We start from the raw sequence: 26,522 nt of genomic DNA, 5'->3' as shown, positions 1-26,522 counted from the left end.
ACGTTTGGTGGGGCCAGAGAATGCCTTCCCTAGACTTACGCAGCAGACAGAACCTGAGGGTTACACCTGTATTATACTGAACCTTCATCGGATCTCAGATGTACAACTCCTAAATTTTGGCACCACATTTTGGAGGTATTGTGGTACCAATTTATCAGAAATAAGAAGAAAATGATGCACGTCAACAAAACTTTAGCCATAAACAAATTAATTAAAATGGAATTAATCATCTGAATGTCTCAGAGACCTGATTCTCCCTGTCTAGACGGACACGAAAGTTAAAACTGTAGCTGATTTATATACTTACAGAAGATCTTGGTGCCTTCTGGTTGGTGTCTCAAACTTCTGCTTAAAAGAGGAGAGTAAAGGAGCCATCTCCAGCAAAGTACTAGGACTGGAGGTGATGTAAGCTGCTAAGGTTAGTTTAACAACCCATTCCCTTGTTTTCTTCTACCTGAGCACCTATAAGATTGTACTTTGGAGAGGACAGCCATACCTGACTCATCAGTATCTTGATCATCAAATGGACCAGCTGCCACTCCAATTTCCATGCACTTCTTGCTATGAGCCTTAGACTTCATGTGTTTGGTCAGGTTTCCTAAAATTGAAACAGGAGTTGAAGCAGCTTTTATTGAAGAGTTAATATCATAGTCAAGTAACAAGCAGAGTAGATCTACTTCTCTTCAATATTCTATTTATTAACAATCCCTGAAAGAAATCAACAAAAACAAATGTATAAATTTAGATGCGAAACCTTTAATAGTTAATATTTGCCCTAATTTTTACTGCAAAATTAAATCATGGACAAAGGCCCATAGGGCAGAAAGACATCAGGACTTAATGCGAAGCCAAAGTCAGAAGATGCCAAAGGAGAGAGAGATGTCAAAGGCATATCTTTCATATTCTTGCCTCAAAGTCAGTTTAGCCAGAAATGGACAACGGTATTCACTCTGAGTGAGATTTGTCAGCTGCTTCTTACTCAAGTGAATGGAATATGAGCCCTTTTTTCTCTAATACATCTGAAGTTCCCTTCCAGTCTTCTATTTCCATTTTTAAAACTAAGCCTAGCAAGGAAGTAAATGAGACAAGAGTAAGTGCTGATAACTCACAATCCAGTCAAGATGGCACCTGCGTACAATGCTCCTTCAGTCGACATCTTCTGGATAGATCATGAAACCATAAATTTCACTTCTTTTATGTTTGTTTTTCCTCTTGTGTGTGATTCTGATTCTGTTGGAGCTTGTGATTTGCAGTTTGGAGATCATTCGGGTGTTGCCTCCGAGAGGATTCTGGGAGGCAAAGGCAGCATGTGTGAACCTCGTGTGAGAAACTGCAGGGCATGAGTCAATGTTTAACTTCACTTTGCTGATTAAAGCTTCCACTGTTCGCCGATTAAAGCGACAAGGGAAATTGAAACATCGAGGCAAATGTGGAAGGTGAATGATGGCTGCCTGCCTTTTGATTGCTGGTGAGATCACTCTGCTGTTGGAGAGGGAAGACTGCCTTTTGATCACTGAGGTCTCACTCTGCTGCCACAGAGGGAAAGGCTTGCTGCTGTGCCAGGAGAATGTTACCCAGGTTTTCTACATTTTGGATATGGACTTAGACTATAGACCCTTTTCCATTCTTATAGTTTTTTATATTCTGTGTTTTTTGCCCGATCTTTCTCAACTTTTGTGTACGGGGGATGGGAACTTTGGGTTGATGTGCCAGTCTGTTTTTATTTGGTTTTTTTTGTGTGGGGAAGAGGGATTTGGCCATTGATGATCACACTGTTGTTTTTCCCCTTCTTGGCTTCATGGCTATCTGGAGAGAAGTATTTCCGAGTTGTATACTTTGATAATAAATGAACCCCTGAACACTTTTTTTTTATCTGTAGAAAGTTGTCCACCTGTGGGCGTCAGGCTACTGCCATGCTTCACTCATGGAAGCATGAGTGTGGCGGCATGGTAGCATAGTGGTTAGCACAACGTTTTACAGTACAGGTGGCTCAGGTTCAATGCCTACTGCTGCCTGTAAGGAGTTTGTACTTTCTCCCTGTGACCGCATGGGTTTCCTCAAGGTCATTGTAAATTGTCACATGATTTGGCTAGAATAAAATTGGGGGATTGCTGCGCAGCATCTCTATTGCCCAGTGCTGAAAAATATAACAGTATCATGCAACTGAATACCAAGTTATAAAGCTTTAAATCTTATTATGGCACATTGCAAATTAAACTCACGTAGCATTTTGGCACATAGAGATTTGATATGAATGTTACTGGATTTTGGTAAAACTTGACAAGCAATGTTTATTTTCTAATTTTTAGAAACTTCTTTTAGTAAGTTAGTAATATTTTTGTACTGCTGTGCTGCTGCAAAGCAACAAATTTCACATCTTCCAAGTCAGTGATAATAAACCTGATTCTGATTTTAGATATTCCCCCATCACTTTACTTTTAGTACCCTCAGCACCACACAGCACTTTTTGTTCTAGCAATCAAGAGCTATAAATATCTTGATTTGATAGGTCTTTCACTCTCTTCTTGAGGCTGCCAAATGGTGGCCAATAAATGGAGAACAGAAACGAGTCCTTTGAGTCCATTCCAAACACTGATCACACTGCATTCTCTAAACCATGTACTCCACAACTCACCCAGATTCTACCACTCACTTATTTTCAAAAATAGCTAATTAACTTACCAACCAGCATGAACTTGGGAAGATGGAAGAAACCCATGTGCTCATGTAGAGAATGTGCAAACCAAATACGTGCAAACCAAATACAGACAACCCTCAAAACTAGGAGATCTAGAGGCAACAGCTCTATTAGCTGCACCACTATATCACTTATATCCGGCTATTACGTGCAGGCCTTGATGCTCTAATCTGCAATTACACGCAGGCTGCAGGTGTTCTAATCTACATTACAAGATCAATATCAGCTAATTCACAAAACCTAGAAGTTAGTGACAAGAAACTCATCTCAGTCAGCAGCATGAAAGGTACCATAGGATTTCGTCAATGAGTTGTACTCCACTTCTGAGATTCACTGATATAATACAATGAATTTCAGTGGCAGAATCAAACATGCTGATATGGCTACATTGTACATATAGTGACCAACATGAATTGCTGGTTATTCTTGTTACTATTTTAATCAAAGTGTGTTATTTAAGAAGAATTAAAGTGAAGTTCAGGAAAATTGCAAGTATCATAACATTTTTCATCAGTTGGATGATCACTGTAAAAATACACAAGGTGCATAAAGCATGCAAATGGGAGTTTGACAAGGAAACCTTTCAGAGCTGCTGAAGCAGTGTTAACAACTTACCTTTAGTTTTAAAGGAGAAGTTGCAGTAACTACAGTGATATGGACGAAGGTCAGTATGAGTGCGGATGTGCTTTCTCAACATACTGGGCTTCTTGCAACGTATCCCACATTCCTCACAAATGTACTTCCCCCTCCCTCGACCCCGAACGTACACATACTCTTCATTTGATTTAAATCTGCAAGTTGAAAGAAAAGTTACATTACAATTTAGTGTTATGTTAATCTCTGAGGATGCAAAATGAGATTCAGACTAAACAATGGAATGGAAATATGGAGCATTAAACAGTTTATATGCAGGAACAAGCCCTCGATGTCTGCACTGACCATGTTGCCAAATAAAACTAATCCTGCCTGCCTGCACCTGATCCATATCTTTCCATTTCCTTGTTCATATGTCTGTAGGCCACTTACATGCCACTATCATATCTCTCTCCACCAGCATGTTTCAGGTAACCACTACCCCATGTAAAAAAAAGGTACTACAAATCTCTTGTAAATTTTCTCTCTTTCACCTTAAAGTTATGCCTTCTAATATTTGACATTTCTGCACTGGGAAAAAGACCTTATTATCTACCCCATCTGTACTTTTCATAATTTTATAAAATATCAACTTATATTTTCAGAGAAGATGCTAAAGCTAAACTTGGGGGAGATAGGGATTTTTCAATATATGAAAGCCAACCACTACTCACAACCTGTTGCGGAAGTGTGCTATCTTGTAATATCAGTCTGACTGTGTGCAGTAATCTGAACTTGAGAACCAAGATCAGTGGTTACAAACTTTTAATAAGGCTCCACTCATTGCCCATCTTTTCTTCTGCAGAACCCTTCAGTGCTCTCAACCATGATCTTGCAGCATTTCCTTCCTCCACTATACTCTGATTCCTATCAAATCAAAACCTTCTCCATTTGCCAGCAGTCAACAGGTATCCCCACCTGTCAAGCAGCTGGCCACATGGCTGGAGGCCACTTGGGAAGTAGAGCAAAACTATTTTATTAAATACAGGATGTCCACATTGTGAGTATTTCTCAATTTCATTGAGGTTGCCTATGGCCAACTGAGGCATCATGAGCTCTGATACAAATAAGGCAAATGGGAATCAAGGGAAAAGGGACCAAATTGTACCTTATGCAAAGGAAGGTGGCTGGTAGTGTTGGACATAGCAGCGGAAATACCCCTGGGCATTGTTCTAGGCCCAATCATGTTCAATTGTTTCATCAGTGAGTTCTTCCATCACCCCTGGGTCTCAAATCTGAATACTCTTGGCCAACAACACTGTGCTATTATCATAGTGTTAATACTAGCACTGGCACTCCTAGTTCAAGAAGATGGCACATCATCAATTTTCCATGGGGATTTGGGATTGGCCAATAAATGCTTATTTTTTTTGTGATGCCACATTCCTAAGCTAGTCAGAAGTACTAAGTTTAGATGGCATCATCACCAAAGTCAATAGATCTTGTATCAGGCATGGACACAAGATGCAATCTAATCAAGGCTTTATATAGATATTGCACAACTTCTCCATGCTTGCAGTCCAGACCTCTAGATGTAAATGTGACTAATGTATTGATCTTTTTAATTGTTCTCTTCACCTATCCACAATTCGTTAAAGATTTACTTACACAGACCCCGGGTTTCTTTAAGATATTTACTACTTTGATAGCTCTGCCATTTACAATGTACTTTCTTCTATCTTTTTTTAGACCTTACATTGCCTACAGTAAAATACCATGTAATCTAGATCAGTCCATTCACATAATCTATTAATGCTCTTCTTCAACTTTATTCTTCTATTGCTTTCCTTATAATATGACTTACAATTCCATAGATGATTCTCTAACCCACTATTTATATTATTTTAAAATACAAGGATTCACTTCAGCCTGCTGCAGAGCCTTGTGAGACCCTGATCATCAATCACATCCTTCCAGTTGTCTGCTGGCTTCATCTCATTAACTTCTGCTACCCATCCAGTCCATTAATTTGCCTTTAATTCCTTCACAGTTTTAGCTAACCGTGTCTAATGAGAACTTTTATCAACTGAGATTTGGAAATCAATTCGACAAAACCCTTACATATTCCCCTGAGCCTAGGTTTAGACACATTTTCTAATAATTGAATCATGTTTGCAGGACATAATCCATCATTTACAAATTTTTACTGTAACTCTCTCATCAATTGAAAAATTTTCAAGATACTGTGATTACAGAGACTGCATGTGAAATATTGTGGGCAGGCTAGTCTCATTCTTAAGGGGGAGATGAAAGTGATAACTGGGCTGATATCCTCTGTACTTTAGAACAATGAAAGGAGATAATATTTCAATCAGCTGGGCTTCTAGAACCAGGAGTCACAGCTTCAACATAAGTAGTCAGTTTTCTAGGACTAAGATGAGAAGAAACGTCTTCATCCTACTAGTAGTGAATCCTTGAATTTGCTTACCTAAGTTGGTGGTGAAGATTCAACCACTGAGTATTTTCAAGATAGAGATTGTTAATTTTTGGATATTCAAGGGAATCAAGGGATATGGTGCTAGTGCAAGAAAGTAACACTGAGGTAAAAGATTAGCCAAGAATTTACTGGATGGGATGATATGAGGGGCCTAATCTTGCTTCCATTTTGCATGTTTATGTATACTCTTGTCTAGAAATTATACTGTACCTATCTTTGCATTTCTATCCAAGCTGTTGTACAATTACAACACTGGCATAACTGAGTCAGGCAAAACTAACGTCAGAGAAGACTTCAGTGCTTGGAAACATGCAACCAAAAGTGGAAATGTAGCTGTGGTTGTTGTAAGTAAATAACCTGAGATCCAGGATTTTAATACACTGAGTTCCTCAGTCCACCCTAATCACCTTCAGTTGCTTCAAACTTTCCTTCCACCAGAAGACAAGAAATGGAGATGCTTCCTGATGATGGTACACCGTACAATTCCTTTTCCAGCTCCTAAGCAAGTGAAGCACTCTATGCCTATATGCAGTTAATAGCTAGACAAAATTCAGTTAATGGGTATTAAGTGGCAAATACTATTCACTCCGTAAAAAATAACGTCTCTGGTAGAATTTAATACCTAATGCAGTCGTGATAGGGAAATCTGCAGCTAGAGGAGCAGACAGGAGATTCTGTGGACACAAAAGAGACACATGGATGGTATGTTGCCTCCCAGGTGCCATGGTCAGGGATGTCTCGGATAACGTCCACAGCATTCTAAAGGGAGAGGGTAAACAGCCAGAAGTCATGGTACATATTGGTACCAACAACATAGGTAGAAAAAGGCATGAAGTCCTGAAGAGAGATGTTGGGGAGATGTAGGAAGATGAATAGCAGGACCTCCAGGATTGTAATCTCTGAATTTCTGACTGTGCTACATGTCAGTGAAGGTAAAAACAGGATGATCTGGCAGATGAATGTATTGCTGAGGAACTAGGGTTTCAGATTTCTGGATCATTGGGATCTCTTTTGGGAAAGGCATGACCTGTACAAAAAGGATGGGTTCCACCTGAGAGGGCCCAATTTCATTGCAGGCAGATTTGTTAGAGCTGTGGGGAAGATTTAAACTAATTTGACAGGGAGATGGGAATCAGAGTGATAAGGCTGAGGATGGGCAGTTGTATACTAGTGAACACTTATCTAAGTAAACACTCGAGATATTGAGTGCCATTATTAGCAAACAAGAGTGAGCCTACCTGGATACCTTTGTCAGGGACTTCAATCAGGCTTGTTTGAAGAAACCTCTGCCCAACAATTATCAAGATATCACCTGCAGCACCAGGGGTCCCAATACACTCGACCACTGTTATACTACGATTAAGAATGTTTACTGTTCAATCATTAGACCAGATTTCAGGACAAGAGAGATCGTGGTGCCCTGCGCAACAGGTACAAAGACCAAGTTAAGCAGCAGTTCTCGCAGGTAAATATCAAGGTCAACGAGTGGCAGCAGCTGGCTTGTGAAAGAGGCCACTGGAGAACGCTGATCGACAGAGCAGCCAAGAATTTTAAGGAATCCAGAAGAGCAACTGCTGAAGAGGAGTCGCAGGAAGGTCCTACTACCCAAGTGTCCGCATCTCAGCCTGTTCTTGCGTCCCTACAGCTCCAGAGACTGCAGATCCAGAATTGGACTCCACAGTCACCAACAATCGTGCTGTCTTTCCTGAGGACTCTCCTTTCCTGAACTTCGTAAGTGAAGAACCAGCCATCCTGATCATCATATCAGGAAATATGATCACCTGGCTGTTCTCCTCCTGCCTGCATATAAGCAGAGACTTAAGAGCAAGGCTCCAGAGGTGTGGACAACAAAGACATGGTTGTGAGAGGCAGAGAAGTAGCTATGGAATTACTTTAAGTTGATGGATTGGGTCTTGTTGCAGGACTCAAAGTACACTTATTTTCAAAGTCTGTGGACCAGGTACAATCTTGAGACTTAGCTTCTTGCAGGTAGCAACAAAACAAAACACATAGGATCCACAAAAAAAAACAAACCCACACAACAAAGACCCAATGTGCGAAAAAAAAGAACAAACCATGCAAACAATAAAAGCCTAAACAAATAACACACAGAACATGAACTACAGAGTCTACAAAATCGAGTCCACAGCCACGCAGCCAGTTCAGCTCACCAGCCAATCCAGGAACCTGATGGCTGCAGGCTATAGCCACGAAGCCAGTTAAGCACTGAGGCGAGTCAGGTCTCATGGAGCAGCCAGCTGAACACTGGTTTGTCCTCATTGCCGCAATCTGTTGAGGGCTACATCAGTGGTGTTCAGGTGGTGACCAAGTAAAATACAAGGGGTCCAGGTATGACCTCCAGAAAGCCATCTCACATGCGAAGTGGCAATTCTGGACCAAACTTGAATCACAGAAGGATGCTCAACATCTGTGGTGTTGAATGCTTGAATGCTGTCACCTCCTACATAGTGAAACCAAGTTACATGTGACAACGTTTTTGCTCCCAAATGAGTTTAATGGTTTTATGGTCACTTCAACTGACAAAATATGGAGGAATCTTCACAAACTCTCACAGCGACCGACAACCCTGTGATTTCAGTATTTGAAACCGAGACGCGAGCATCCTTTAGGAGGGTGAACCCATGGAAAGCATCCAGTTCAGGTGGGGTACCCAGCGGAGTACTGAAGACCTGTGCTATTCAGCTGGCTGGTGTGTACACTGATATCTCTAACCTCTCACTTCAGCAGTCTGAGGTACCCACCTGCTTCAAGCAGGCTTCAGTTATATTGGTGCCCAAGAAGAAAGTAGTAACCTGCCTCAATGAATATCATCCAGTACAACTTATATCCACTGTGATGAAATTTGAGAGGTTGGTGATGAAGTATATCAGCTGATCCATGCCAATTTGCCTATCGTCACAACTGGTCAAGAACAGGTGCCATTTCATTTGCTCCGCACTCAAGCATGGAACATCTGGACAGTGAAGGTACAAAATCAGGATGCTCCTCATTGACTACAGCTCTGCATTCAATACTATCATCCCCATAAAACTAATCAATTATCTCCACGACACTGGCCTCAATAACTCCTCGTGAAACTGGATCCTCGATTTCCATAGTTGCAGACCCCAGTCAGTTCAGATTGGCAACACATCATCTCCACAATCACCATCAGAACAAGTGCTATGTAGTTAGCCTCCTGCTTTACTCACTTTATACTTATGACAGTGAGGCTAAGCACAGCTTAAATGCCATATTCAAATTTGCTGACAACACCACTGTATCAAAGGCTGAATCAAAGGTGATGGAAAATCAGCATTCAGTGCCTTGTAAAAATACTCAGCCCCAGCCTTTTGTTCACATAAATGAGCATTACAAAGGATTTTTAGCAATTTAAGTGAGATTTTTTGTTTGTGTATCACATGCTTCTGTTTTCACAGTAACGCCCAAAAAACTGTAAAGCATGAATAACTAAAAATTCAAAAACTGAAATGCCAGCTGTTCAAAGTATTCACCCCACTTTGCTCGATACTTAGTTGAAACACCTCACACAGCTATTACAGATAAGTCTCTATTAGCTTTGCAAAACGTGATTTGGAGCAGAATTTGCTCATTCCTCTGTGCAAAATTACTCAAGCTGTGCCAGATTAGTTCAGGAGCGGTGGTGGACAGCAATCATGAGGTCTTGCCAGAGAAGTTCGATTGGGTTAAGGTCAGCATTCTGACTGGGCCATTCAAGGACATCAATTTTCTTTTTTTGAAGCCACTCCATGGTTGCTCTTGCAGTGTGCTTTAGGTTGTTGTCCTGCTGAAAGGCAAACTTCCTCCTTAGTTTATGTTTCTTGGCAGACGCTAGCAGATTTTTAAACCTAGGATCTCTCTGTATTCAACTTCCCATCATTCCTGACTAGATTTCCAGTTCCCGTTGCTGAAAAGCTGTCTGCACCATTCTTTACAATAGAGATGGTGTTACCTGGCTGACGTGCAGTATTATTGATGCCATATGTACCATTTAGTGTTGAAGCCAAAGAGTTCCACTTTAGTTTCATCTAACCATAAGACCTTCTTCCACATGCTTTTCAAATTCTTTACAGACAAAGATATACATTTTTGTTTTTAGCCAGGACTTCTTCCATTGCCACTCTTCCTTTTTGTGCACACCCTTAGAGATTGCAGCCACTGCTTTTGCAGTTCACTCAGAGTGACTGCTGGCATCACAGTAACCTCTCTTTTAAGCGCCATTCTTCTCCGGTGACTATGTTTGGAGGGGTTGCCTTACCAAAAGACCATAAGACCATAAGACAAAGGAGCAGAAGTCGGCCATTTGGCCATCGAGTCTACTCCGCCATTTTATCATGAGCTGATCCATTCTCCCATTTAGTCTCACTCCCCCACCTTCTCACCATAACCTTTGATGCCCGGCGACTCAGATACCTATCAAATTCTGCCTTAAATATACCCAATGACTTGGCCTCCACTGCCGCCCAAGGCAACAAATTCCATAGATTCATCACCCTCTGGCTAAAAAAATTTTTTTGCATCTCTGTTCTGAATGGGCGCACTTCAATGCTTAAGTCATGCCCTCTCGTATTACCTCTTGTAGACTTTCCCACCATGGGAAACAATTTTGCCACATCCACTCTGTCCATGCCTTTCAACATTCAAAATGATTCTATGAGGTCCCCCCTCATTCTTCTAAACTCCAAGGAATACAGTCCAAGAGCAGACAAACGTTCCTCATATGCTAACCCTCTCATTCCCAGAATCATTCCAGTGAATCTTCTCTGAACCCTCTCCAACGTCAGCACATCCTTTCTTAAATAAGGAGACCAAAACTGCCCACAGTACTCCAAGTGAGGTCTTACCAGTGCCTTATAGAGCCTCAACATCACATCCCTGCTCCTATACTCTATTCCTCTAGAAATGAATGCCAACATTGCATTCGCCTTCTTCACCACCGACTCAACCTGGAGGTTAACCTTAAGGGTATCCTGCACGAGGACTCCCAAGTCCTGTTGCATCTCAGAACTTTGAATTCTCTCCCCATTTAAATAATAGTCTGCCAAAGTGCATAACCATACACTTTCCAACATTGTATTTCATTTGCCACTTCCTTGCCCATTCTCCCAATCTATCCAAGTCTCTCTGCAGACTCTCTGTTTCCTCAGCACTACCGGCCCCTCCACCTATCTTCGTATCATCAGCAAACTTAGCCACAAAGCCATCTATTCCACAATCCCAATCATTGATGTACAGCGTAAAAAGAAGCGACCCCAACACGGACCCCTTTACCCCTTCTGTTTCCTGCCAATCAGCCAACGTTCTATCCACGTATGTAACTTTCCCGTAATTGCATGGGCTCTTATGTTGTTAAGCAGCCTTATGTGCAGCACCTTGTCAAAGGCCTTCTGAAAATTCAAATATACAACATCCACTGCATCTCCCTCGTCCAGCCTACTTGTAATTTCCTCAAAAAATTGCAATAGGTTTGTCAGGCAGGATTTTCCTTTAAGGAAACCATGCTGAGTTCTGCCTATCTTGTCATATGCCTCTGGGTACTGCGTAATCTCATCCTTGACAATCGACTCCAACAAATTCCCAACCAGCGATGTCAAGCTAACAAGTCTATAATTTCCTTTTTGCTTCCTTGCCCCCTTCTTAAATAGCGGAGTGACATTTGCAACCTTCCAGTCCTCCAGAACCATGCCAGAATCTATTGACTTCTGAAAGATCATTGCTAATGCCTCCGAAATCTCCACAGCTACTTCCTTCAGAACACGAGGGTGTATTCCATCTGGTCCGGGAGATCTATCTACCTTTAGTCTGATGCAAAACACTCGTTCAGTTCTTCTGCCATCTCCTTATCTCCCATTACAATTTCTCCAGCATCATTTTCTATCGGTCTTATATCTACTCTCACCTGTCTTTTACTCTTCATATACTTGAAAAAGCTTTTAGTATCCTCTTTGATATTATTTGCTCGCTTCCTTTCATAGTTCATCTTTTCCCACTTAATGACCTTCTTAGTTTCCTTTTGTAAACTTTTGAAAACTTCCCAATCCTCTGCCTTCCCACAAATTTTTGCTTCCTTGTATACCCTCTCCTTTGTTTTAACTTTGGCTTTGACTTCTCGTCACGCTTTTTCCATTCGAAAATTTCTTCTTTTTTGGAATATATCTGTTTTGCACCTTCCTCACTTCTCGCATAAACTCCAACCACTGCTGCTCTGCCGTCCTTCCCGCCAGTGTCCCTTTCCAGTCACCTTTGGCCAGTTCCTCTGTCATGCCACTGTAATTTCCTTTACTCCACTGAAATACCGACACATCGGATTTCGGCTTCTCTTTCTCAAATTTTACAGTGAACTCAAACATGTTATGATCACTGTCTTCTAAGGGTTCCTTCACCTCAATTTCTCTAATCACCTCTGGTTCATTACACAATACCCAATCCAGTATAGCAGATCCCCTAGTGGGCTCAACAACAAGCTGTTCTAAAAAGCCATCTCGCAGACATTCTACAAATTCTCTCTCTTGAGATACAGTGCCGACCTGACTTTCCCAATCCACTCGCATGTTAAAATCCCCCACAATTATCATAACACTGCCCTTCTGACAAGCCTTTTCTATTTCCTGTTGTAATTTGTAGTCCACATCACTGCAACTGTTAGGAGGCCTGTATATAACTGCCATCAGGGTCCTTTTACCCCTGCGATTTCTAAGCTCAACTCATAAAGATTCTGCACCTTCCCATCCTATGTCACCTCTTTCTAATGATTTAATATCATTTCTTACCAATAAAGCCACGCTACCCCTTCTGCCTACCTGCTTATCCTTCCGATACACTGTGTATCCTGGGACGTTCAGCTCCCAGAGACATGCATCCTTTAGCCACGTCTCAGCGATGGCCACAATATCATATCTGCCAATCTGTAGCTGTACAAGATTATCCAGCTTGTTCCTTATGCTGCGTGCATTTAAGTATAACAACTTAAGACCAGTATATGGTACTTTTTGCTTTGATTGCACTACAACTTTATTGCACTGCAGCTCATCCCAATGGCTGCAAATTTGCCTCATCACCAGCCCGTCCTTCCTGACATCTTTACTGCTCACTATCTGAGATTTATTTCTGTTTTCTCCCTCCTCCGCTCTATCATTCCGGTTCCCATCCCCCTGCCAAATTAATTTAAACCCTCCCTAACAGTTCTATTAAACCTTCCCGCCGGGATATTGCTCCTCTTCGGGCTCAGGTGTAACCCATCCTTTTTGAACAGGTCATACTTCCCCCAGAAGAGATCCCAATGATCCAAGAATCTGAAGCCCTGCCCCCTGCACCAGTCTCTCAGCCACGCATTCATCTGCCAGATCCTACTATTCTTGTCCTTGCTAGCACGTGGCACAGGTAGCAATCCCGAGATTACTACCCTGGAGGTCCTGCTTCTCAGCTTCCTTCCCAACTCCCGGAAATCTCTCTTCAGGACCTCCACCCCTTTCCTATCTATGTCATTGGTACCAACATGTACCAAGACAACTGGCTGCTCGCCCTCTCCCTTCAGAATATCCTGCACCCGATCCGAGACATCCCATACCTTGGCACCTGGGAGGCAACACACCATGCGGGTATCTCTATCAGGCTCACAGAATCTCCTGTCTGTTCCTCTGACTATGGAATCCCCTATGACTACCGCATTACTCTTCTCCCTCCTTCCCTCCTGCACAACAGTGCCAGGCTCAGTGCCAGAGACCCGGTCACCGTGGCCGTCCCCTGTCAGGTTATCCCCCTCAACAGCATCCAAAAGGAGATGCTTGTTGCTGAGGGAGGCAGCCACAGGTGTGCTCTCCACTGTCCGTGCATTTTCCTTCCCTCTCCTGACAGTCACCCAGTTTTCTGACCCCTATAGCCTAGAGATGACTACCTCCCTGTAGCTCCTGTCTATCACCTCCTCGCTTTCCTTAATAAGCAGTAGATCATCAAGCTGCAGCTCCAGATCCCTAACACGGTCTCTGAGAAGCTGCATCTCGGTGCAACTGGCGCATATGTGGCCATCAGGGAGGCTGCAGGTCTCCCAGGATTCCTACATCTGACACCCTGAACAAAGCACTAACCCTGCAGGCATGCTACCTAATTCTATAGGAATGAAACAAGGAAAAATAAGTCTACTCACCCACTTACCTCGCCAAACACACAAACTTTTTAAACTGTTAATTCGTACCATTAGCTGTGTGAGCCCTGCTGTTCCTCTGTTTGTCCAGGCTGATTTGCCAAGGGGAAACAAAGAGTTGGTGCCTCGCTCATGCCTCTTCCTGTTACTGCCTAAACTGTTGCGCCAAAGCCCTACACTCTGCTGCCCGCTGTATACCAAGGCAGTATGGTTGTGGTTTCATTCTTTTCCCACTATGGACTGCACTAAGCTCTGAGATATGTTTAGTGCCTTTGAAATGGGCTTGTACCCTTCCCCAGATTTGTGCTTCTCTGTTATCATTTCCATGACTTGTCTTCAAAGCTTTATCGTCTTCATTTTGGTTCGGTCTGTTGAAAATGTACCATACTGTTAGACCTTACAGAGAGAGGGGGTATTTATTCTTGAGAATTCACTGAAAACAGGTGATCCTCCAATTTTCTACATCAACAAATTGGGTGAGTTGATGAGTTAACGTACAGTATGGCACCTGAGGAAAGGTAGCATAGTAATTGCAAAGGGGATGTATACTTTTTCAGCCTCACAAATTTGGTTTATAATTTTTAGTAAATTACTGACATGTTTTTGGAATTTTTCTTTTGAGTTGACAGGATGCACAATGTTTTGTAGATTAACCCAAAAATATGGAGAGGCAGGTAGTGTTGAGGAAGCAGGAAGTCTGAAGGGCTTAGATTAGAAGAATGGGCAAAGAAGTAACAGATAGAATACAGTGTAGATGTAGTACAATCTCATGCATTCTAGTAGGTGTAGACCATTTTCTAAATGGGGAGAAAATTCAAAAAATCAGAGGTGCAAAGGGACTTTGGAGTCTTTGCGCAGGGTTCCCTAAAGGTTAACTTAGAGGTTGAGCTGGTTGTAAGGAAGGCTAATGCAATGTTCATTCATTTCGCGAGGACTAGAATATAAAAGCAAGATGTAATGCTGAGACTTTTTAAGTCACTGGTCAGACTGCATTTGGGGTACTGTGAGAAGTTTTGGGCCCACTATCTAAGAAAGTATGTGCTGGCATTGGAGAGGGTCCAGAGGAGTTCACAAGAATGATTCTGGGAATTAGAGAGTTAATGTATGATGAGTATTTGATGGCTCTGGACCTGCATTCACAGGAGTTTAGAAGAATTGGGGGTGGGATTTCATTGTAACCTGTCGAATAATGGAAGTCCTAGATAGAGTTTCCTATATTGGAGAAGTCTAGGGACAGAGGGCACAGCCTCAGAAGAGAGAGATGTCCATTTAAAACAGAGATCAGGAGGAATTCCTTTAGCCAGAGGATGGTGATGTGTGGAATTCATTACCACTGACTGCTGTGGAGGCCAAGTCCTTGGGTATATTTAAAGCAGAGGTCGATAGCTTCTTAGTTAGTCAGGGCATCAAAGGTTATGGGAAGAAGGCAGGAGAATGGGGTTGAGGGGGATAATAAATCAGCCATGATGGAATGGTGGAATAGATTTGACAGATCAAATGGCCTAATTCTGCTATGTCTTACAGTTTTACCACTTTTCCTTAAGGATTAAGGAGCCATGCGACGCAGACACAATCTCAATGGCTCTCCACACAGTTTTAGACCACCTGGACATCACAAACACCTACTGTTCAGTGCTGTTCAGTGACTCTAGCTCAGCATTTAATACTATCATTCCCACAATCCTGATTGAGAAGTTGCAGAAGCTGGGCCTCCGCAATTGGATTCTCAACTTCCTAACCGGAAGACCAGAATCTGTGTGGATTGGTGATAACATATCATCCTTGCTGATCAACACTGGCGCACCTCAGGGGGTGTGTGCTTAGCCCACTGCTCTACTCTCTATATACACATGACCGTGTGGCTAGGCATAGCTTAAATACCATTTATAAATTTGCAGATGATACAACCATTGTTGGTAGAATCTCAGGTGGTGATGAGAGGGCGTACAGGAGTGAGATAGGCCAACTAGTGGAGTGGTGCCGCAGCAACAACTTGGCACTCAACGTCAGTAATACGAAAGAGCTGATTGTGGACTTCAGGAATGGTAAGACGAAGGAACAAATACCGATCCTCATAGAGGGATCAGAAGTGGAGAGACTGAGCAGCTTCAAGTTCCTGGGTGTCAAGATCTCTGAGGATCTAACCTGGTCCCAATATATTGAAGTAGTTATAAAGAAGGCAAGACAGCAGCTACACTTTATTATGAGTTTGAATTGATTTATCATACCATCAAATACACTCAAAAACTTCTATAGTTGTACCATGGAGAGCATTCTGACAGGCTGCATCACTGTCTAGTATGGAGAAGCTACTACAGAGGACCTAACTCCACAAGTATGCTAAGCTTCGCTTCGCTGATATCGATGTTTTGTAAAGGCTTTAAATTTAGGAACAGACCTCAAGTCATCCAATTCTCCTCCACGATCTCACTGCTTACGTTGGCTGTACACTTGTGGTTATTTTCACCCAATTCTGCGTGTCTTAGATTATGAATTGCAGACAAAGTTCACTACCTGCTTGTACTGCTGTCATGTCTAAAAGCCTGACACACTTTCACCATGACTATCAACATGATGAAAATCGAGACAAATGGCTCACTATGATGATAGATTCTGTTAAAATTCACTCAATCTGTAGACACAGCACCACGCAAGTTCTGACTGACCCCATCTTTGTCTGGATAGCTGTGCATGCTTGCAGTGAATTGACTCTTAACATACAACAAAGAATAGTACAGCACAGTACAGGCCCTTTGGCCCACAATGTTGAGCCGACCCTCGAATCCTGCCTCCCATATAACCCCCCACCTTAAATTCCTCCATATATCTGTCTAGTAGTCTCTTAAACTTCGCTAGTGTATCTGCCTCCATCACTGACTCAGGCAGTGCATTCCATGCACCAACCACTCTCTGAGTAAAAAACAATCCTCTAATACCCGCCCTTGAACTTCCCACCCCTTACCTTAAAGCCATGTCCTCTTGTATTGAGCAGTGGTGCCCTGGGGAAGAGGCGCTGGCTGTCCGCTCTATCTATTCTTCTTAATATCTTGTTACCCCTATCATGTCTCCTCCCATCCTTCTTCTCTCCAAAGAGTAAAACCCTAGCTCCCTTAATCTCTGATTATAATGCATACCCTCTAAACCAGGCAGCATCTTGGTAAATCTCCTCTGTACCCTTTCCAATGCTTCCACATCCTTCCTATAGTGAGGCGACCAGAACTGGACACAGTACTGCAAGTGTGGCCGAACCAGAGTTTTATAGAGCTGCATCATTACCTCGCGACTCTTGAACTCTATTCTTCGACTTATGAAAGCTAACACCTCATAAGCTTTCTTAACTACCCTATCTACCTGTTCAGGGATCTGTGGACATGTACCCCCAGATCCCTCTGCTCCTCCACACTACCATGCTGCCATTTACTTTGTACTCTGCCTTGGAGTTTGTCCTTCCAAAGTGTACCACCTCACACTTCTCCAGGTTGAATTCCATCCACCACTTCTCAGCCCACTTCTGCATCCTATCAATATCTCTCTGCAATCTTCGATAATCCTCTACACTATCTACAACACCACCAACCTTTGTGTCATCTGTAAACCTGCCAACCCATCCTTCTACCCCCACATCCAGGTCGTTAATAAAAATCACGAAAAGTAGTGGTCCCAGAACAGATCTTTGTGGGACACCACTAGTCACAACCCTCCAATACGAATGTACTCCCTCCACCACGACCCTCTGCCTTTTGCAGGCAAACCAATTCTGAATCCACCTGGCCGAACTTCCCTGGATCCCATGCCTTCTGACTTTCTGAATAAGCCTACTGTGTGGAACTTTGTCAAATACCTTACTAAAATCCTTGTAGATCACATCCACTGCACTACCCTCATCTATATGCCTGGTCACCTCCTCACAGAACTCTATCAGGCTTGTTAGACAGGATCTCCCCTTCACAAAGCCATGCTGACTGTCCCTACTCAGACCATGATCCTCTAAATGCCCACAGATCCTATCTCTAAGAATCTTTTCCAACAGCTTTCCCACCACAGACGTAAGGCTCACTGGTCAGTAATTACCCGGACTATCTCTACTACCTTTTTTGAACAAGGGGACAACATTCGCCTCCCTTCAATACTCCGGTACCATTCCCGTGGACAACGAGGACATAAAGATCCTAGCTAGAGGCTCAGCAATCTCTTCCCTCTCCTCATGGAGCAGCCTGGGTAATATTCCGTCAGGCCCCAGGGACTTACCCGTCCTAATGTATTTTAACAACTCCAACACCTCCTCTCCCTTAATATCCAGAACATCAACTTCACTCATATTGACCTCATCGTCATCAAGTTCCCTCTCATTGGTGAATACCGAAGAGAAGTATTCATTGAGGACCTCGCTCACTTCCACAGCCTCCAGGCACATCTTCCCACCTTTATCTCTAATCGGTCCTACCTTCACTCCTGTCATCCTTTTGTTCTTCACATAATTGAAGAATGCCTTGGCGTTTTCCTTTACCCTACTCCCCAAGGCCTTCTCATGCCCCCTCCTTGCTCTTCTCAGCCCCTTCTTAAGCTCCTTTCTTGCTTCCCTACATTTCTCAATAGACCCATCTGATCCTTGCTTCCTAAACCTCATGTATGCTGCCTTCTTCCAGCTGACTAGATTCTCCACCGCACTTGTCACCCACGGTTCCTTCATCCTACCATTCTTTAACTTCCTCACCAGCACAAATTTATCCCTAACATCCTGCAAGAGATCTCTAAATATCAACCACATGTCCATCGTACACTTCCCTGCAAAAATATCATCCCAATTCACACCCGCAAGTACTAGCCTTATAGCCTCATAATTTGCCCTTCCCCAATTAAAAATTTTCCTGTCCTCTCCGATTCTATCCTTTTCCATGATAATGTTAAAGGTCAGGGAGCGGACGGTCACTGTTCCCCAGATGCTCACCCTCTGAGAGATCTGTGACCTGACCCGGTTCATTACCTAGTACTAGATCTAGTATGGCATTCCCCCTTGTCGGCCTGTCCACATACTGTGACAGGAATCCGTTCTGGACACACTTAGCAAACTCTACCCCGTCTAAATCAGGTGTCAATCAATATTAGGGAAGTTAAAGTCACCCATGATAACAACCCTGTTATTTTGCACCTTTCCAAAATCTGCCTCCCAATCTGCTCCTCTGTATCTCTGCTGCTACCAGGGGGTTGACAGAATACTCCCAATAGAGTAACTGCTCCCTTCCTGTTCCTGACTTCCACCCATACTGACTCAAAGGAGGATCCTGCTACATTACCCACCCTTTCTGTAGCTGTAATAGTATCCCTGACCAATAATGCCACCACTCCTCCCCTTCCCCCCCTTCCCCCCCCCCATCCCTTTTAAAGCACTGAAATCTAGGAATATTGAGAATCCACTCCTGCCCTGGTGCCAGCCAAGTCTCTGTAATGGCCACTACATCATATTTTCATGTATGTATCCAAGCTCTTAGTTCATCCCCTTTGTTCCTGATGTTTCTTGCATTGATGTACACGCACTTTAGCCCTTCTACCTTACTACCTTTACACCCTTTATTCTGCTTCTCTTTCCTCAAAGCCTCTATAGAGATATAGAGACATATAGATATTAGATCTGGCTTCGGGTCCCATTCATCTTGCGAATTAATTTAAACTCTCCCGAACCATGCAAGCAAACCTGCCTGCAAGGATATTGCTTCCCCTCGAGTTCAGGTGCAACCCATCCAATCTGTATAGGTCCCACCTTACCCAGAAGAGTTTTCAATGATTCAAAAATCTAAAACCTTGCCCCGTGCACCAGCTCCTCAGCCACACATTCAACTGCCATCTCCTCCAACTTTTACCATCACTATCACTCTTGTCAGAAGATTGAGCTGATAGATGTTTACAATAACAAAACTCAACCCTCAGACCTGGCCAACAACTGGAGATTGACATCTCATCTGCAGGCTATGTTGTGGTAAGAATGAAATACAAACTCTTAAATGCTCCTAAAGCATAGTGGTCAGGATTTTACTTCCATCAGCAAATGCATCAAACATTTTTTGAATGATTTTGACCCATCAGTAACTTTGATTGTTGGAGGAACATCTTTCTGAAAGCAGGGCAAAGGTAAACTTTCCAACTCAAGAGACTTCTTTGCAGAATGTTGATGTAACACAAATGTACACTGGTAATAGAAACTTGAGGTTGCATAAACTCTGGTGTCATAGGCATTTTATTTGTGTATCTCAGAAAATTAATCAAGGGAAGTAAATGCAAAGCAAAATCATTGCATTAAATGATTAGCACAGCTGTGTGAGTTTTTCAGGAGGTGCAGTCAAGGCGTGTTGTGTTGGGACAATTCCAACTCTCCAAAAACCTAAGATTCTTATAGTGCAGAGTAGCACATACAAAATGCTGGAGTAACTTAGCAGGTAAGGCAGCTTCTATGGAAAGGAATAAAGAGTAGACATTGCAGACGGAGAGCCAGTATGGATGAAGGGTCTCAGCCTGAAAAGCTAACCTTTCCTTTCCACAGATACTGCATGACTTACTTAGTTTCTCTAGTATTACTCTGGGTTTCTAGCATCTAAAGAATCTCTTACAGTGAAGAATATATAAATATAAGAATTCTTATAGTGCATCATTTTGTTTTAATAAACCTCATTGGTTCGGCTATTAGAAAAATTTGTAGATAACCATTATTAACCACTTTTCATAATGTTGTTAAGCACCAATTTGTCATTGAAACATCAGTTAATATTGACACTGGACCTGGCTGGAAGCCTGAGAAGAGCTATGCGCCTTACTCACAGTATTAAATTGTTGAATTAGACACAAAGTCACAGAGCAATACAGCATGCAAAGAGCCCCTTTGTCCCAATGAGTCCATGTCGACCATTGTGCCCACCCAGTTTGTCCCATTTTCCTGCACTTGACCCTTATCATGCTAAGCCCCACCACTGCACGTACCCATCCAAGTGCTTCTTAAATTATACTATTGTAGCTGCTTCAACAACTTCCTCTGGTAGCTCCTTCTATATATTCACCACCGCCTGTGTGGACGAAGTTGCCTCTCAGGTTCCTTTTAAATCTTTCCCTCTAACCTTATCTATATGCTCCCTAGTTTTGGACTCCTCTATCCTGGGGATAAGACTGTCACCATCCAAGTTACCCACGTCCCTCATAATTTTAAACATTTCTATAAAGCCACCCCTACATTCCAAGGAATAAAACTCAGCCTGGGCAACCTCTCCCTCTTCTTAGATGCAATTTCACCAGCCACATTTTATGCAGTTCTTATGTCCCTGTAACCTATAATGCATTGTAAAATACCTGAGATTTAGAGGGGCATAAGGTAGGTTTGGTGTTTCATCACAAAAATATAATTCTTCATTCTTCACCTGTGTTACTGCTCTTAATGTAATGGAAATTTGTCTTTACTAAATTCATAAATCATATCTAAAAACTGGAAAAATTTAATAAAATTTGATATAATGGAATTTATGTGAAAGAGTAAATAAACACAAAACCTCTTGTTTCAATTCATGTCTGTTAATGCTTGCACAAATGTTGTGGCTTTGTGTTACATGAAGTTGTGTTAACAATTAACATTTGGAAGAAAACACCCCTAACCCCTATAACATAGGAGTCACCTGTGCTAGAAGTGAATGTATTTTTCAATAACCTAAAACATCACAGTGAACATTTGGGAGTCATGTAGATTACACTGTAAAATAGGTGTGTCTCTGTGTGTGTAAGAAAGAGAGAGAAAGAGAGAGAGAGAGAGAGAAAGAGAGAGAACGAGAACACGAACGAGGTTTACAAGGGATGAGGATTATTGGCTCCCTCCAATGCTGTCAAGGCAAGAAAGAGCAAATTGACATGAACACAGTAAAAAGGATGATATGGGAAAGAATTTAATTGGGGGAGGGCTAATTGTGATGGTATTAGGTAGGAGGTTGGGACTGGAAACTGGGAACAGAAGTTCTCAGGGAAATGTGCAACAGAAATATACAGGTTGTTCAGGGAGCAGTTTGCCTGCTTTTCTGGATAGGTTTATCCCAACGAGATTAGGAAAGGATGGAATGAAACATTTTTAAAGTTTAGGAAGCAAAAGTCAGACAGGGCTCATGAGATTTATAAGGTTGCCAGGAAAGAGCTTAAGAAGGGAACTAGAATAGCCAGAAGCGGACAAGACCTTGGCAAGTAGGATTAATGAAAATCCCAAAGGGAACAAGATGACTAGAGCGAGGGTAGGACTGCTGAAGGAGAAAAAGAGAAACATGTGAGTGGGGGAAAAGGGGGAAGGGGAGGTCCTTAATGAGTACTTCAGTGTTTACCAGTGAGAGGGACCTTGACGAATGTGAGGTCAGCATGGAACAGGCTAATACACTAAGGTTTAGATAGAGGTAGCGTTGAGCTTCTGAAAAACATAAGGATAAATAATTCAGGAAATACCACAGCTTACTATGGAAAGCAAGGGAAGCAATTGTTGGAGTGTTAACCATATGACCATTAAGCATAGGGGCAGAAATAGGCCATCTGGCCCATCAAGTCTGCTCTGCCATTCCATCTTCACTGATTTATTATCCTTTTCAACCCCATTTTCCTGCCTTCTCCTCATACCTTTTGATGATGATCTTTCCATTCTCTTTGGCCACAAGAGTGCTCCTGGAGGATTGGAGGATGGCAAATGTTGTTCCATTGTTCAAGATCTCTTTGAATCATTCAACATTCTTAATGCACTTTATCTTTGCATAAACCCAGTAAAGTGCAATACAGAGAACATCTGTTTAAGGTTAATTGAGGAAAGTTTAGGGAGATGTCAGAGGTAGGATTTTTTTTAACCACAGAGTGGTGGGTGCATGGAACACACTGACGAGGGTTGTGGTGGACTCTGATACAACATGACCAATTAAAACACTCATGGATGTAAGAAACATAGTGGGTTATGGGCTATTTAAAAGGGAAGGGTTAGATTAATCACAGAGTAGGTTTATATAGGTCAGTACAACATCGTGGACTGAAGGGCCTGCACTGTTCTTTAATGTTCTGTGCTCTTAATAGTCACCAGACATACTGACTGTGCCAGACAGTGCAACAACAAAAGAACAAATCTCATAAAGTGCATAAAAATACGAGAATGTATGTGATCATTCACTTTGAGTTAAGGAAAGGCAACTAAAAGCAATTACCAAATGGCAAGAGTCTAGGAACTATGCAAGAGTAAGAGAATTTAAGTGTCCAAGTAAACAAAATTACTAAAAGCTGGAACCTTTCACTTGAAAAGACTAAATAGAGAAAGTTACGCTTGTGTAACACCCTGGAAAAGGTTTCACTGGTAGTGTAATGGTTTTTCTGTAGAAGCACTGCGAATGTAATGGTAATCATACAGCACAGAAACAGACCCTTTAGCTTGCTTCAGCCATGAACTTCTGCACTAATCCCATTGTCTACATTAGGGTCATATCCTTCTATGTTTCGCCTGTCTCTCTAAAGGTCACTTTAATTTTGTAATTGCATCTGATTCTACCACATTCTCTGGAAAAATATTCTCTGTTTAAAATAAGTCGACTCCTCAGATTCCCTTTAAAATTCTTTCTCACATTTAACCCATGTTCTCTTCTTTTTGATACCCTTGACCTGGACAATATAGGTTGGCTGATTTCTATGAACATGCCTTTGCTGATAGCATAAATGTGTAATCTAATTTGTCTGTGGCACATTAAGCAAAGGTGCCTCTTTGGGTTGTATCATTAGAGTAGATGTTATGTTGCTGAGTGATTCATGCTGTTTGCACTTCTGGTCAGTATTCGGATTTCTCCTCTGCACACACACAATGTACAGTAGCTGCAATATGGATGAGCCATCAACAGATGTAATAATTAGCAAGATCTTTCCAAAGAATCAAGGTCAATGCCAAAATTATTCAAGGATGACTTGAGTGAGTTATTGAAATGTTTCTTTATCTGCTCACAGGTGAATTACCTTCTTTAGCATCTGCTTATCTGTCATCTGAATACCAAGGTTTGTCGATCTTATCCATGATCTCATCAGCAATGCTATATTACTAAGAATGCATGCATTTATGAGAATCTTAGTGACAAATTGATTCATTATCCAGAGAGGCAGCTCAACATCAAGCTACACTACAGGTAGCCTGTAATGCCTTACAATATACTGAAAGGTACATTCACCTGGAAAACAATTTGAACAGAAAGATGGCATAGTGGCACAAATTATGTGCTTTGTAAATTTCCTGATGTTACGTGGTGCAGTTCCTCAAAGGAGCAATCAGCTACCATAGAACATAGATCAGTACAGCACAGTAATAAGGCCCTGTGGCCCAAACATGATTCCAAATTAAACTAATTTCAGTTGAGGTTGTACTCAGGTTGCAACGGAACAAGGCTGAAAGACTTCCACAAATGAAAACTCAGTGGCTGACAGGAAATCTGGGGCACTGCTATGTGAGCTGCCTTTGCACACTGAGTGACGTTGACAGAATAAACTCTTTGTAATTAACCAAGGCTTCAGATTGACCAGCTATGATGAACAGTACAGTGGAAAAGCTAGTTCAGCTGCTGCCTCACAGACCAGCAACTCCAATTCAATGCTGACCTCATGCGCTGCCCGTGTGGAGTTTGTAGAATTTATCCAAGTGACTGTGTGGCTTTCCTCTATCTGCTCCAGTTTCCTTCGATGTTCCAAAGACTTGTGGATTGGTAGGTTAATTGGCTGCTGTAAGTTGGCCAAGTCGTAACTGAGAATCTGGGGAGAGTTGTTGGAAATATAGGGAGAATAAAACAGCATTCATGTAAATGGGCGCTTTACAGTCAGCATGGACTCACTGGACTGAAGGGCCTATGGGTCAATAATTGTAAATCTGACTGGCTGGTCATTCTGGCTAATGTCATCATGGGGGGACTTTACATACCATGTAACTGACAAACAAATCCAGTCGCTATCATCTTTTTGCACTTACATTTAGTTCATTCACAAACCCTTGCTATCTCTTTGGCAAAACCCAGACAGAAGTTGAGGTAAAGAAAATGACAGATGTAGATGACGTTCAGGATGATTATACGTGCTCTTTGTCTCCCAGCATGGCTACGGGTCTCCTGAAGAACAGCTCCTCGAAGTCAATCTATTAGGTTGGTAATGTCGTTTGTAAAAGGGTCTCGGCCTGAAGCGTTCGACTGTTTACTCTTTTCCATAGGTGCTGCCTGGCCTGCTGAGTTCCTCCAGCATTTTGTGTGTGTCATCCCTCTGTTTCTTGTCTCTGTTAGTTCATTCCTCTGGATTTGAAATTAATAATTTATTGTCACATGTACTGAGGTACAGTGAAAAGCAGTGCATTGAAGACGTACAATTTAAAACAACACAATGAAGCTACAGCAACATTGTACAGTATAACAGCTACAGAGAAAGTGCAGTGAAGGTAGACAATAATGTGCATGATCATAACGAGGTAGATTGTGAAGTCCAGAGTTCATCTTATCATCACAGGAAACCATTCAATGTTGTGAGTCAGAACACTGGCTTAATTTCCTCATGTTTTACATTTGCTGATGACCTCTCACAAACAAGTGGTATTTTGCCTTTTAGTTCTTACATCAGTGATGCTCAAACACTATTTGTCCCTCCAAGCAGTCTCATGACCTTACTTTTCTACTGTGGAATTAGCAATTCTTTGAATTTGATGAAACTACCCGAACTATTTTCCTTTATCTTTGCAATCAAGCGATTTTCATATGCTAGCAAACCATCCCACTGCAGCTTATTATTTTAGTGTAACTGAATACTGGGCAAGGAAAATGAGTACTTAAAAATTCAGGAATAGAAATAGTGCTTAATTGGCATATATGCATGCTAAATCCTGCAGTTCCTTCAAGTGATAATGTGGTACTCTGAGTGGGAAACATCATAACAGTTTTTAAGATAGGACAGAACACAGACTACAGGAACAGTTCTACTATACTGCAATGCAAATCCTTATTTTGTATCGGTGTAAGTAACAAGTGTTTAAATGTAAACTTGCCCCCCATCGAAGATCTTAATTCGCCTGGGTTCATTGGAGCCATGCTCTTTGTCAGGGTCACTGACTTGGCTTTCAAACTTGTCTTTGCTGTTGTGTTCACCAATTGCAAACGTTCGGTTGCCGAGCGTCTGTCCAAAACAAAGAAGCAACATATTCAGCAGTAATTATAAAATAGAAATAAGAGCTACTACTAAGCAACATAATGATTAATATTTAATAGTGGCTAGAATATCACTGAATTTAATGTTAAGCAAAATGCATTATTAGACTAAAAGAAAAGGCTTACATAAAAGTGCAAGGAAAGTACAAATCCAGGGCACTCAGAAGACTACAACAACAAAGAGATAAAATGCAAATGGTCATTACCACATTTCACCCTGGAGGGGAAAAAATGATTTTCAGTTGTATAACAGAGTCAAACAACATCAGATAATTGAATTTCTAGATAATTATATCTTATTTCCAACCATATTTATTAAATTTGTTCACTTGGGCTGAGATTATTCTCAACTACTGATCTTACATTACTTTTTAACATCAGAGTTCTCTCTTG

The 26,522-nt window shown here is 41.9% G+C and overlaps 1 protein-coding gene across 10 annotated transcripts in view; it reads right to left on the bottom strand.

The window, feature by feature from the left end:
• hivep1 (HIVEP zinc finger 1) overlaps nucleotides 1-26,522 on the bottom strand; it is a 277,484-nt gene that overhangs the window by 53,785 nt on the left and 197,177 nt on the right. For 9 of the 10 annotated variants that reach the window (XR_010020787.1, XM_063069958.1, XM_063069959.1 and 6 more), the window contains 3 exons: nucleotides 25,970-26,097; nucleotides 3,314-3,489; nucleotides 497-598 (listed from right to left, as the gene is read on the bottom strand). Coding sequence is in view for 8 of the 10 variants with exons in the window: in XM_063069958.1 (XP_062926028.1) it covers nucleotides 497-598; nucleotides 3,314-3,489; nucleotides 25,970-26,097 (406 nt within the window). In the remaining 2 variants the exon portion in view is untranslated. Of the gene's footprint in view, nucleotides 1-496; nucleotides 599-1,109; nucleotides 1,290-3,313; nucleotides 3,490-25,969; nucleotides 26,098-26,522 lie in introns of those variants that run through there. The other variant, XR_010020788.1, reaches the window with a different exon arrangement.

This window comes from Mobula hypostoma, chromosome 17 (genome assembly GCF_963921235.1).
Source record: "Mobula hypostoma chromosome 17, sMobHyp1.1, whole genome shotgun sequence".
Classification (NCBI taxonomy): domain Eukaryota; kingdom Metazoa; phylum Chordata; class Chondrichthyes; order Myliobatiformes; family Myliobatidae; genus Mobula; species Mobula hypostoma.
The sequence above is the reverse complement of the archived record's forward strand: the minus strand, read 5'-3'. Positions and strand labels throughout refer to the sequence as shown.